This window comes from Mugil cephalus, chromosome 3 (genome assembly GCF_022458985.1).
Source record: "Mugil cephalus isolate CIBA_MC_2020 chromosome 3, CIBA_Mcephalus_1.1, whole genome shotgun sequence".
Lineage (NCBI taxonomy): Eukaryota > Metazoa > Chordata > Actinopteri > Mugiliformes > Mugilidae > Mugil > Mugil cephalus.
In genome coordinates this window covers 27184023-27199207 of record NC_061772.1, presented here as the reverse complement: position 1 = coordinate 27199207, position 15185 = coordinate 27184023, and the positions used below count along the sequence as shown (strand labels likewise).

The 15185-nt window shown below is 44.4% G+C and overlaps 1 protein-coding gene across 2 annotated transcripts in view; it reads right to left on the bottom strand.

Moving 5' to 3' along the window:
* Positions 1–15185, bottom strand: part of ankrd11 (ankyrin repeat domain 11) — a 105881-nt gene that overhangs the window by 25675 nt on the left and 65021 nt on the right. For both annotated transcript variants that reach the window (XM_047580839.1, XM_047580840.1), the window contains exon 3: positions 410–555. In XM_047580839.1, the coding sequence (XP_047436795.1) occupies positions 410–496 (87 nt within the window). In that variant the 5' untranslated portion in view covers positions 497–555. The remainder of the gene's footprint in view (positions 1–409; positions 556–15185) is intronic.

Sequence of the window (15185 nt, the reverse complement as noted above, 5' to 3'; positions counted from 1 at the left end):
TCTTTCTTAAAACTAACAACTACCTACCCTGACCCTTGGCCTAATTTTGATAGTTTTAAACATTTGATGCACATTGGTGATTTCACTGTGTTACACAACGACATTTTGTTTTTTGTTTTTTGCACAAAAACTACTTCCCATTCAAAGATGATGCTTCGTTTTTATTCTTCTTAGGTTCAACTAAACCTAAATATCTCAGAGAAATAAAAAAAAAAAACGTTGGGTCGCAGGAGGTTAAGGTGGTTGTGGTAAAACTGCAAAATAGGAAATGACCACAACTTAATTAGTTGTTTAGAAGTGACTGGGGGGGGGGGGGGGTTGGGTGGTTGATGAGATGTGGTTTTAAATGAAGGGTACGTTGTAAACAAACACCGTGTTTATTTGCAGGTTTTTCTTGTTTGCGTCTTACCTTTTTCCCACCCTGCTTTTCCACCATGTCGGTGTTGAGTGGGAAGTGGTCCAGCTGGGGGGTTTTAGAACCCCCACCTTTGGGCATCGTTCAGCTCTCCCCACGCCAAGCTTCATTCACGCTGCCATTGCATCGTCATCGACCGTCTGCAACAAAAAAAAAGAGAGAGAGAGGTTAGCACCTGGCCACTACGTTTTCATTGAAAACTCATTTACACTCCTGCCAGACAATGCAGCCATTAGCGGTACATCAAGCACTCTATTTTCAACCATTACGGCCCTGCTCTGGAGGAAGAGCGTTTAAGAGGGAGGAGAGCTGCAGCTGTGGCAGGCAGAAAGGTTTCTATGTTCATCTCCAGGCAAAAAAAAAAAAACAAAACACACAACTACATTGGAAATGAGCAACTAACATCTGCTTACATATTTTAAAAAACGTGCACAGAAATCTGTTGTTCGTTTCAAGGCGAGAGAACGTACGTTCATGTGAAACAGGCGCGGTATTTATTTAAAAAAAAAAAAAAAAGAAAAAAAACATGATTATACAGGAATTTAAAAATGACAACCAGGCAGACTATGTAAGTCGTTGCATAAGCCTGACCACCACCCCACTCCACCCAACCCCTCGTTGGTGGGACGCGGAGCGAGCTTTGGAACAGCTGAGGAATGTCTTTTGGAACGTGACTGGCACGTCTCGACAAAAGCCCCAAACAGATACATACCACCACAGCCAGACAACCCGTTACTGTGCACGACTTTGTGCCGTTAGCCCTGTTTTCGTGCTGGAATATTTCCACCTGTGGACCTGTAGTCATGTCCTAACACACTGTGTCCTGTGATGAAACTAACTCAGTACGAATCTGCATCTCTCTGCAGAATTATGAAGGATGTGGAATAAATCAAAGCCATCAGTGTTTTATTTTCATGATGCTTTAACGTGTTTGTCACACGGGATCAGCAGTCTCACTTTACTCTTAAAAAAATACATGTTTTTTTTTATTATAAATCACAATTTGCAACGAAACTAAACCCGTCAACCGGTGCAGAGGTATAAAAAGTCCTCTGACACGTAGCAGACGCATCATAGCCATGCAGGAAATATGAGTAAAACACAGAGTTTCACATGAAGTGAAACTAATCGTGTGCAAACAGCGACGAGAGTCACTAAAGAACACGGACGAGCGTCTTCGTACGACACCTGTTGAGTGTGAACGATGTGCATATATATACACACACACACACACACACATATATATATGTTAGGGGGGAGAAAAAATATCGATTGCGGTAATATATTTTGATACGTTCTCTGTCGATACAGTGCCGATTTTGAATGTCTCGATATTTTAATGTTTTGGGGTCGATCGTGAACGACTTCCACACACGCGCTCTGCAACGTGCTGCTGTAGCTGTGGCCACTTCGCTGCACGGTGGAGTTTCCTGCAGTCGAAGAAGAGCGCGGGCGAGTGGAAGGAGTGGGCACGGTGGTGGTGGCGGCGGCGGCAAAGCTTGAAACGCCATTAAAATTTTTATTAATTTATTTTTATGAAGTCATACCTTAAGTTATTTATTACGTTACGCTCTTTGAGGGCTGTCAGATACGTTTGTGGATGTTGTTGTCGAACTATTTCGGCTCCAGCAATAAGTAACAATAAAACAATAAACAGAATATTTATGATCGCTCCTCGTCATCCTGTTAATGCCACAGAATTTTATGGCTAACGTTACTTCTCGGTAAAGCTATTAGCGTTAGCATCTTTATTGTAACTGAAATGAACTAAAACTAACTGAAACTGAGACTAATCCACTTTTACAAATCCACACTAGTTCATGTGGATCATTGTCAAGTCCAATTGTCCTTAATTTGATCTGATAATCCACATTTTTCTCAGTCTCGCTGTATTTACTGATACGTTTCACCATGTTTGTGTCACTCAGGGGGCGTGGCCTAAGGCGGCAGTGACGCCAACACATAGTCTCCATATACAACTTCTATTTTAAGCTGCATTGAAAATTTCTCAGTGAACTACGTAGAATATCGCCGCATATTGCAACATAATAATATTGCAACAATGCATCGTATTGTGACTCAAGTATCGTGAAGTCTTTGCCAATATCCACCCCTAATATATATGTGTATATATACACATGTACACGATAATATGTGCATTATTATCCGCTGCCTTCTTTCTTTCACGGCCTTTATGCTTCACAGGACCATGAATTAATCATACGAGATTCTCTCGTCTATGATGCACTTTCTCTTCTGAGTGCGTCCAAGTATGATGATCCCTGCGACTGACTGAGTGAACAGATGAGACCATGGCTGCGTTATTATTTTTCTCTCTCTCTCTACTCCTAGACACTGGCACTCCTATCTTCCCTGGCGCCACTTCCATCCTCCCCTCCCTCCCTCCCCTCCTCTCCCCTCCCCCCCTTCCCTTCTTCCATTCCCTCTGCAGTTATCCTATTCACAGACTGCTATTTATATCCCTCGCAGTCGAGTCAGTCAAGACAGCGAACCAGCAAACCAGATAGGGACACAGCTACAGTGGATGTACTGCCCCCCCCCCCCATCCACCCACCGACCCACCCTCGCCTCCCCCTTCACTGCTGCGTGGAAAAAGGGGGAACGGCAAACTCCTTCCCCCCTTTCCCCTCCTATGGATCGGCGTTCCTCCCTCGTCGCTACTAGCAGGCACTCGCTGCAAACCCCCCCCTCCCTCCTCCCCGCCCTCCCACTCCTCACCGCACCAAACAAAGTGACAGGAAGGTCGTCGGCTCGCAGGAATAAACAAACCTTGCAGCAACACACACACACACACCTCAAACTAGGTCAGCTGGGCTTCGAGAACAATAATCTCTGCACTATTTTGGGACCACTATGATGGACGGTTGTGGCGACAGAGCATTTCGCCCGATATGCGAAACACAGGAAAATTATGTTAGCAATCACTCAAAGGCACACATGGAGAGGAAACCCTGGCCAAAACCACAGGCCTCATTTCCTGTGTAATTCCATCCCAATCAAAAGATACATAATGTCTGCTAACAGTGTGTGTGTGTGTGTCTCTCATTTGGTAAAGTGTTGTCAGCTCTAAGTAGTTGATTCATTCCACATGTGCTGTTGTGTGTACACGAACGTGAGGGCACGTAAACAAATCTCGGCAAAAAATAGAGTTGGGTAAAAAGCAACCGATGTCCCTGCAACAGGAAAAAAAAAAAAAAAAAGTCCAAGGCAACACGGTTTTAATTCAGTTGCTAAACAACAAACAAACAAAACATCCATTACACACGCACGGACGATAAATCTGAACACTCCAGCATCATGTCAGTAGCACGGATGAGCCGCGGCACATGTTGAAATACATAGTTAGTCGTATTCTGCTGAGACTAGGCTGCAGTGGAGTACGGCTTCATCGCAGACTCGCTCAGACTTTGCATTAAGATCCAATCTGTGCAAGCGGAACGTAAAATAAGTGGCCAGTTTTAGGGTTTACGCGAATAAACCTCGACATCTTGTGCAGCAGAGTATTCGAACGGGTAACGATGGATCTCCAGAACCTTAGTTAAGATTTTAACACCAACTCTGGAAGTTCCCATACGCAGCGTAATCTCTGGTAACCGAGACGTGAGCCGGTAAATGAGGCAATAAATAACCACACGCGGCTCCCTGGACGTCAACATGACCACGTCAATAATTAACACTGAGTCACACTCGTTTTATCGCGTCAAATACTTTCATTTGTAAATTTATTCTTTTAACCAGTTAACAGATACAAGGACAACTTACTTTACCGTAGGAACAGACATCAATAATAAAGGTCCTGTTGAGCGGAGGTAATATAGACACAGCTATAGTAGAGACCGGATGTTTAAAAACCTTTCTCAATGCTTAAAATGTCTTTTAAGCGACTGGTACAGATCAGATCGGCTCTAACGGTGCATTTGTATTCAGAAGTCGGAGTTTCCGAGTTGGATTTTCTGCTCAGAAAGTCGCAGAATCCTTGAGTTACCAAGATGGTGTGAAGCTCCTGAAATAATCTGTTTATTAGCAGTTCTGATCAGATTTTGTTACATTAAATTGGTCGTACAGACAGTTTTTTTCCACATTCATATGCTGAAATGCTGTTAGATTGGAATTTAATGTTTTTCATGTGTTATATGGGAACTATGTTGTGATAACAACGGCTAAAAACAATAACCTGGTAAAATCAAAACACCAAGCCAAACACCGACGTGGTAAAATGTGATTAATAGTGCATTTTTTACTATAATTGATTCCTAATATAGACCCTTACTAACTGGAACTATAATGTATCTAGGTCAGTTTAATAACGTTAAAATAGATGTGAGGATAACACTGGTTACTGCATCAAACCTGACACTGGGAGACTGGGTCTTTTATACAACTAGTTTATGATAAATTCTTCAGAGTGTGTAGCATTTATTTTTCTCCAGACGTGCAAGTCCGATGTATAATCTCTAACTACAACGTGAACATATTTTGCACGATGCAACACAGGAACACATCCTTCACATGCAGCCAAAAACAAAAAACTGGCCCAACCACACACGCATCAAAGAACATGTCAGCCTTTATGTTGCAACATGAAATGGAAAACTGAGCGTTACCAACCTGGCAACGACTGTGAAAAAAAACAGGCGTGTACTCGCCGGGTCGGGATTACATGTTCAGCAATATAAATGAGGTGGCATTAAGAGCCGGCTAACACCCTGCGCCAGGAAAGTGGTGCCTGATAGCAGTAAAAACATAGATTTGCGTGGGATATCAGCTTTAGTTAAATATTTAAACCGCGCGAAGAGATTTAAGAACTTGAGCAACCTGCCGACAGTTTCTGCCGCGCGGAGGTTTTTAATGTTTTACGCATAAAGTCGGCGAAGCTTAGACGTGGCCATGGAGACGATAACTGCGGAGAGGAGTGGTAAGAGGTGAGCGAGGAAAGTAATCGCCTCCGAGTGAAGCAGAGGAGCTGCCGGTGCTACTCGCCAGCCCAGTAAACACACACACACACAAACACACACACCTTTCAGCCCGTGTCCCCTGTTCCTTCCTCTCTTCCTCCTCTCCTGTAGCATCCTCTCTATCCTCTGAGCCACTCCCTCTGCGGTCAGATAGAGGCCAACACTTCAGCATATTGCAGCATGCAGTGTACGTACGCTCATAGATGCTCTAGCACAAGCCACAACTACACCGACTCGGGCCTTTTTGGGTTTGATTTCAGCGCCTACTGTCCCCAAAACCCGAACCGCTCCTTCCGACTTGCCGACGATTTCACATCATTTGAATAGCAGCCATTAATGTTTTTTTCCAGCCGTGTGTCACGTGCAGACAACTCTGCAGCTAGTAGATATTCTAAATAGAGGCAGCCTGAGTTCAGTGAATGAATATGTGGAGCTGCAGCCATATTTGGTAACAGTCCGCGCAGCTTTATTTCCTTTAAAGCATGAGAAGGGGATATTAGTTTTCGCTTGCAAAAATAAAATCCTAGGATAACGGATAAAACGAGTGCGCAGTCATGAATTTGCGAGAATAAAAACGGTACTTTTGGACTTCTGCTGCACAAGAAAATCCTAAAAAAACTCCACCGTGCCAAGTTTCGTAGCTCTGCAAAAGATTCAGCAACAGCAGCCGACTCTCCTGATTCTCGAGGAGGGTGGTGAGACGTGAGAGGGGGGGGCTGAAAGCAGTGGAAGGCTGCAAAGATGCAAACACAGCTGACAAGAAGTCAAAGTACAGGTGCAAAGACGAAAAAGCTGTTGTTTTTCTACAACCCCCGTGCCACTCGCAACACACGACGCTCATTGTGCGCACGAAAACACACCTCAAATGTTTCACGCTGACAGCTGAGCAACACAGCAGCTGCATGCAGGGATGGGCACGTCGCTCTGTCTGCGCTCATGTTTTGTACCACAGCCTATTGCGCAATCAGACACGAAAATCAGTCCGGGAGAGACGGGCTGCAGCTCACACACGGTATCACAACAACAACAAAGCAGATGTTACACAGGTCGAACGCTCGCACACAACAGACGTCTAGGGACGGGTATCGTTAAGGTTAAACAATGGAAAACACACAAACTTTGTCCAAAAGTGGTGCCTTTTTATTTTTAAATGCATTTTGTGACGTGCAAGTTGAACAGAATATTAATTTATGTAACATAAATACAACTAAGACTAAGAAATAAATTCACCAATATAAAATAAACCGTCATAATTATCAGAATAAAAACACTGGCGTGAGGTCTGTCAAGCTATCAAAGATGCTACATATCCGGCTTTTAAAAAAAGTGCTATGCATCGTCAGATGTTTAATCTAATTCCAGGTGTCGCCTCTATTGTTACAGGCTGCGTCTTTTGAGGTGACGTGCAGACAAACGTTTGGCCTTAGTCACTTTGAAGGTTCACTTCCGTCCATGCAGGTGAAAAACTAACGTCACGTGTAGCATCAGTACAGCATCAGAGCTAACGGTGGCTCCGAAATACATCCATCCTAGAGATATCTATCCTGAAAACACTGTTCACGGTCAGATCTCGCTACCTGAAAGGCAACAAACCACCAGCATCCACCGTAATAACTTAAAGGTCACACATATAGAAAAACTTTTTTTGAAGGACTCATTGTTCGTCTGCATTATTCAGAAATCTAAATCCAGTCTAAAAGTAGCGGAAAACCTCATAAGACCTTCTGTGTGTTCCGTTAGCGTGAAGGGATCGTGTGCAAAACATGTAGCGGGGGAAAGAGTTTCTAGCTTCTTATTCCAAAACAGGGACCAGCACACACAAGCCACCGAGTCATTATAGAGGCATTAAAAGGGGACCATGTCTCTGGAACAACTCGCCACCATCTCTTAAAGCATCCTCTTCTCTGGAAATCTTCAAAGACCAAACGAAAAAAGCACTTAATCAACTTTCGTGTGGCATCGTCATTGTTTTTCAGTTCTTGTAATCGTTCGTACACGCGCCAACACAAATCTCATGTTGATTTTGATGTTTTGAAAAGGGGAGGGGGTCTTTGATAAGCTCTCAGTGGCTTCTAACCTCATCGTGCACACAGCAACTGAGGAAGGTGTGAAATAAGCATCTGTGCAAAATACAGAAGAAGAACTGTGACAATATTTGCTGTTAGATTTCCAAAGAAGAGCAGCGTCTTCACGCAGCCCTAGTTTATGCATGTGTTTACCCTGCAGTCTATTGACATGCTATGCAGGGGGGGGGGGGGGGGTGGCGGCGTATAGAAAGACGACAGCATCACCATCACCCTCAGCAGCAGCAGCAGCAGCAGCTAGCCAGCCTGTTTGGTGTGCAAATAAAGCCAGCCTGCCTCGGCTGCTGTATCCTGGCAACCGGAGCCCAGCTTTGGCTGCTCAGTCCCTGACCTGGGCCCATTCACTTCATTATAAACCTGTGTAAAGGAGGGGAGACTGACACATGAACGCACACACACACACACACACACACACACACACAAGGACACGCAGCATGTGCTAATGCATACACAAGCGGTCGAGAGGAAAGATGCATTATGCTCCAGCAAAAAAAAAACGTGCAGCCGAGAAAGTTGTAGTGTACCCGCGTCTACGAATGTACACGGGTTTATTGTGACAGCCCACACATACAGTACACTGTGTAATTTTCCTAACTGCGCAGCGTTTCGAGTAAAAAAAAAGAAAAAAGAAAAAAGAAAAGTTTTTGGCGAAATAAAACGGATCTCAAGTTTCTTTTTTCCGTTTTAAGCTGAGGTCACCGCGCTCAGAACGCTGATACGAGCAGCAGGTGCTGGACGAGGGCGTCAAGAAAATGACAAAATGTATTTGAAATGTGAATGAGTGGGAGTGGTCCCATTATCCACGGGGTTCTGGGAGGGGAGTGAGGAGAGGAGTGAGATGTGGGGAGGAATCCAATCACTTCTCGGTCTAATTTTCTATTCTGAGCACGTTCGCTCTCCCTTACACCTCCCTGTTCCATCCAATAACAGCTCAGGGGTTTGCTGCCTGCGCTGCCTGCGCCGCCTGCCAGTCTGGTAAATCACGCTGCCTTTGCCGGTGACCTCACTAAGATAGTGGCAGGCCTGTATATGTGCAGCTCGGCTGTAGGAAAAAGGCCACAGACAACTCTGGCTCTCTCCTCTCCAATCCCTCAGCTTCATCAGTGCTCTGACTCATTCTCATCTCTTCTCTCTCCCCCCTCCTCCCCTCCATCCTCGCCTCTCGCCTCTCCAAGTACTTCTCTCTCTCATCTGCCTTTCTCTCTATTTTCAACATCTCTCTCCCTCTCTCCTGACATTGCCACAGCAACGTGTGAGCGCGCACGCACACACGCACACGCACGCACACACACACACACACACACACACACACACACACACACGAGCACACGGAAAGCCTGTTGCCTAGCAACTAAAGGATGAGACAGATGCAGGCCTATCAAGAGAAGCTAGTGAAAGAACCGGAGCCTATTCATAGAAGAGTGCCTCTGCATATCAAACCTCAAGCAATGAGGATTCGATCGTTTTCTGACCTTTGGATCAACGTTTGACCGACGGAGGACGGTCTCAGCCATTCACAGGCTCGCACGCGTTAACAAACACCTTATACAGTCAGCCGCATACCTTCAGTTTACACCCATATTTGTGCAGCGTGAAGAGAGGCACAAGAGGCTTTGCAGTAAACACTTGAAAAAAAAAACATCTATTAATCTCCTGAGACCCGGTGTCCTCATATGGGGACATTAGGCTTTAGGTTTGTGGCAGGTTGTGCATTTGGTTAAATGCTGGCGACTTAAATTGTAATATGCACTGAAATAATCCACGTGTCCACTACTTCAAAAGATGATGTTTATTTTTTATACTAATCCCAAATACCTAAAGATCTTAATCTTATCTCAAAGAAATTAAGGTGCATTCCAAACAAAAGTGTGGACACCAGGAGGTTCAGAGGAACATTCCTATTAAAGTCAGTGTAAGACCGACCACCACTATGTCAGACACAACAGATATTGCACTTCTGCATTATCTGCTCCAATTCTCTGGATAGCTTGGCCTTATTTCACACGCCCCAACCCCCCTGACAGAGCAGCTGTCAAGCAGGATGGATGGAAACAACAACAGCGTGCATCGGAAACCCACCTTCCTTCGCATAAAATCCTAATTTTAAGTTGTTTTGACAACAATATCACCATCAAACATGCCTCCGATACTACATAAAATGCAGGCTGGTGCTCCAATACCACGTTTTCCATTTCGAAAACCTTGAAAAACAATTCTTCTTTTGCAGGAATAAATGTCCCAACAGATGTCACACATTTGGCAATATTTTATACCGGAAAATCCCACCAGTAAAACAGCAGTGTGTACATAGTGTTGTTTGGAGAGTTGCCAATCTCAACACCAGCCGTCCCATGAAGCGTTTGAAGACGGTTCAGTAGCAGGAGCAGATTAGTTCACCAAGGCAGAGATGACAAAAGGACAGAAAAGTGTATGATACACAACATGTGACGTAGAAAACCATATGACTTTATATCTGAAGACGGAATCTGCAGCACAGGTAACGAACATTTGATAAGTCGATCTTTTTGAGCTCATTCAGCGCTGAAGAATGCACAGACTGTTGTGTATTAGCCGTTAACACAATTACATAATAATGACTTTACAGGGAAATATAATGCAGCCATTGTCTGTTTTAACATTTCATACTAGGAATATTGCTCCCAATTTCCTGAATGAATTTGATTTGAAAATACATCGACTGGTTTGTGAGACCTTTAAATCCAAAATGCCGGCACTTTTTATGCTTCTGTCATGTTTAATAGCTGATACTCAGAGTACGAGTACGACTACATTGTTGTGTTACTCTTCTGTCCACCACCACATAAAAACCCGACCTGACATGTTGATGAACCAGGCAGATCTTTGCCTGGTCCATCCCACACCGACTTTCCACATCTATTTTTCTTTCAGTTATCCAGCCCTGGATAAGTGGAATAAAAATGTCCAACTCTGAAAATAGCCGATTAATAGCCACATGAAGGTAAGAAACCAGGACAAGTCAGCTTCACGTAGCCACAGTAATGACATGGACAGACAACATAAGAAGCAAAGGCGCCAATAAAACAGAAGAGAAAAACCAAGAAACTCTTGGCCTCTGTGGATCAGAATCGTTCCAGTGCATCCCACAGATATTTGATCTGTTTGGGATCCAGTGCATTCGGAGGCCGGGTCAACACTTTGTGCGGTTCTTTGTGTTTCTTGAGTTGTTCATTAACTGTTTTGTGTGTGTGCCTGGCTGTATCCTGCTGCCACCAGGGAGTGTCAGTCAGCATGTTTACATACACGTTGAAAAATCAAATTATTGCCTTAACTCTAACTGGACAACTTAAATGCATGTAAATACTCCGAATTCTACTTCACAACCAGATAACGCGTTTAGAAATCATTTTCTCCACCATGTATACACCTTAATTGGACTTTAACTGGACAACTCGTGCCCGCATGCTCCACAACCACTGCGCTAGCATATGACCCCAGAATAAAAACATCCAAGAAAGCTGGTCGCAGAAAAAGAAGAAGAAGGTAAACAGAGCCTGTACAAGAACCATCTGAGGGATAGCGCCACCTTATCTGCATACATTACGAACGAGATTAAAAAAGCTGTACTATCATGCAGCCAGTCTGCTGCATGAACGACTCCAGTTGTTTATTATATGATGTAATAAGCCAACAGGAAAGGGGGACGTATTAAGCCAATGAAAAGACACATAGCGCCACCTAGTGTGGAGGAGGAGGAGGAGGAGGAGGACATGTTCCTGTCAGTTATTCAGTTTTTTTTCATTCGACCATATTCAGAAAGTCAAATTTTGAGCATAGCTCGATTAAGCTGTGCATGTAAACACACTGATTGTTATGGGGTGGAGGGCTAACGAAAGCAAAAGCAAAACAAAACAAAAGTTTCCTGGCAGAACAATTGTCACAAGATGGTCACACACACACAGTTGAACTAGGAGAAACTGTATTTCACACATTTCTGCTCAACACACCGTGGAAGAAGCGACAGTAAACACGACTTCTCGAATCTTGAATCTAATAAGTCTAGATCAAAGGCTGAAGTGCACCCTGTCCCTCGTACATCATTTGCAGCCTCTCGCATTCAGTTCATCAATTCAAGAGAGTGGGCGTTCAGTGTATAAGGGTTGTTGCTGCTGCTGCTGCTGGTGCTGCTGCTCACGTTGGGGATGCACAGCATTCATTACGAAATGTCAGCTCTGGCTTCAACGCTCCCCTCGCAAGAAAACACAAACCTTTCCAAAAAAAGAAAGCAAAAATAAAAAAGGCTCTTAACGAAGGCAATCCAGGGTATTTTATCATAAAACTTGTAAACGATTTACTGTAGAGTGTCATGAAGGGGAGGGTGGTTTACACTCGGATAGGTAATGTTCTCTTACTCAAAGCTGGCGTGTTACCGAAACAACAGGCGTGACAAAAACAAAGTCTAAAGATCTTTTATTTTGAGCAGATTCTCAATAATGGAGGTGGCATGTGTCCAGAGTCCCGGGCCAGATCTGAACACTATGATATAATGCGCGTTATGCGGCGCACACTCGAGCCGACGAGAGTAATGAGAAAACCCCAGCTGTCCATTATAGTAAAGCGCTGCATTGTGCAACGTATTAAGACGGGAGCGTGTGATCCAGATCATTATGCTCCTACAAGAAAAGATAAAAAGATTGAATCCATGCGAGCCTGCTCGGGAGGGAACATGAATGAGCGAGTGTGTACGTACACAAGTGAGCGTGCGTGGTAGTAGAATGTGAGGCACGGTGACTGGATCTACATTAATTAAGGATTACGTGAGGAGGTAAAAATAAATGCAGAGCAGAGGGAGCAAGCCGGGATAGATAATGAACAGAGTTTAGAGAAAGGCGAGGGAGGAGAGGCACAGAGGGTGGATATGACCTTTCCACAGATGAGCATCATTATGTCTCCAAAACGCACACACACACACACACAGATGTAAAAACTGCCTTCATTTAAAATGCATTTCAAGTCTGAAGCAGCCTAAACACAGCAATGCACTATTTATATAACGTTTGGTCAGAAAACCGTTGTCTCAAACCGAGGACGAGATACCTCCATCCATCGGCGTTTGATCCGTTTAGTAACGCACATGTGTTGTCTACTGGATGGGATGTTGTTTTGTTCTTGGACAGAAGATCTGCTCAGAGTATAAACTCTGCACTCGTCAAAGCATCTCGTTTAATGACTTGGTATTGACTTGCTTCACTGAGAACTGGGTCCTCTGTTGCACTGGAGGTTGTTTTTCTATCTAGTAAACACATGTAAAATAGACAGCCTGTCAATGGCGGAGCTCGCATACACCGATCAGTCATAACATTATGACCACCTTCCTGATATTGTGTTGGGGCTCTGAGGATCGTCCCACAGATACTTGATCACTTTGAGTTGTTATTACACTTTTTTCTGTGTGTGTGTGTGTGTCTGCCAGGCTGCTGCCATCAAGGGGTGTCATTGCTATGATGTGGGGGTGTCTGGTCTGGTCTTAGTGGGCGCTACATGTCTAAGTAACATCCACACCAATGATCACACCGATGTCAACTCCAAAAAGCAGCAGAACATTAAATTGTCACAAGACGATCAATGTTATTTACGTCTCCTGCCTGTGAGGTGGTTTTAATGTTGTGGCTGATCGGTTTCACAACATAACAACTTCATGATTTGCCTTTGTCACAATTATAGTCACAATGGGATGGGAATCCTACCAGTGACCTACTTGTAAAGGAGAATCTCTAGCTCATCTTGCTAAGTGAACATTATTCAGACCAACAGCTAATATGTTAACGTGCTATAATAATAAGAATAAGTCCCCAGTGCGCTTGTTAAAAAGCAAACATAGGGTCCTTTTTTTTCCTCGGCATCTGTCCCCCATCTGTCCTTTGTGTAACAGCAACACAAAGCAAACACAAGTTTGGTTCATACTGTTAGGGAAGCTTGAGAGAAAAAGGCAAAATCGCTACAGCACAGCTACTACCGCAAACTTTTCAGAGCAAACTTCTGTAGGACACATTGGACCGATACGTACGTACATTCATTAATACACGGGATGAGATGTTACAATCCTCTGTGCCACGATCCGAGGAAAAGCATGTTTAAAAGCTGAGCATCAGGCTAGCAGTCAGCTACCAACTAGCAACCAACAAGAAGACACCAGCTAACTAGCCTAGCCTGACAGCGGCAGGTAAGAAGTTATCTGCAGGTTTGAATCCAAGAAAATACCAAAACAAGCCAGAAAATAGCACAATAGAAGAAAAAAACATCTAAAGGCACAAAATGCTCCTTGTAAAACAAGTTAATCTGGAACTTAAATGTAAAAAAACTCCCTCTGAGCTTCATAGACCACTGGGGCTACCTCAGCTCAGTGGGAAAGGACCTGGTGTCAGTATGTTAGAAATAGGGACGTCTTGATGGGAGTTTTTTTGCCGTCCGATCCAATACCAGTCTTTTAATGTTCAGTTTCAGCCTTTTCTTATCTTAATTATTCTACTAGATCACATGTGCACTGTCAAAGCTAATGTGGCGAGGAACCAGCAGCTCATAACTTTCATTCTGAACTACAAAAATGTAATTCCCTAGTGCAGCCCATACCTGAGAGTGTTTATTTATTTTTTGTTTTTTTTGAGGGGGTGGGGATCAAGTTGGTTCCTGACTAACTTCATTTCCCAGAGCGAAGTTCTTCCACATAGCAGACATATTTAGTCAGGTGATTTTCGTTCCTCTCCTCAGCTCTTTTTTGGCAGCTTTGATGTCGAACGGCACTAAAGCAGAAGAGGAAGAAGATGTTTCGACGCCGGGGGGGGGGGGACGTGTTTTTTTTTTTGTTCATGACGAGATAAACTTAAAAAGTACAGAACGGCTAATATATCACAACTGTTCTCTTAAATATTCCGCTGCACTGCTCTCTGCTGTTAGATGGGACCAACAGATGACTTGGCATATATGAAGACAGAGGTAGAGGAGGACGAACAGCAGCAGCGGCCAGACAAGCCACTTGATCCCTACAGCGAGAGAGGAATGAAGGCAAAAAAACAGATCCCGACAAGCGCAGGCAGCTACAATCACATGCACTGCAAATGAGAGCCCCACCAACTCGGGCCTAAGACTCTTTTCCTCAGACGCGCAGCAACGCACGTGGGTGCAGCGTAGCCGGGGACCAAACAGAATGTTAATGCTGTCCTGGTGCAGAGGGGTGGAGGGAGGTAAGGATCCCGGATGAATTATAAATCACTGGGCAGGGCTGGATGGAGGGATGGAAGGATGGAGGGATGAAAGGCCTGCTGCTGCTGCTGCAGAGCGCAGCCAGCTGAGGGGTGGGGCGGCGCTTCTGCTTAAACAGGGGGCAGGGAACCGATGCCACACGGAGGCGGCGGAGGAGGCATGTGAACGTTATTCATAAAATGTAGTCAACGCTGCTTAATAAGGGTGTGCACATGCAAGCGTTGATTTAAGTGTGGATGCATTTGCATGCACGGATCAGGCAAAACATTATGACCATATTGTTATTGTTGGCGAGGGGAGGGAACTCTGTGGATCATCACACAGATACTTAGGTCAACACCTTGTGCTGCATCCTGCCGTCAAGGAGCGTCATTTGCTGAGGGGTGGTGGGGGAGTCTGGTTCTGGTCCAGGTGGGTGCATTTGGTCAAACAAACAAGACATATGTCACACCTTACACTCTGCAACTCGTG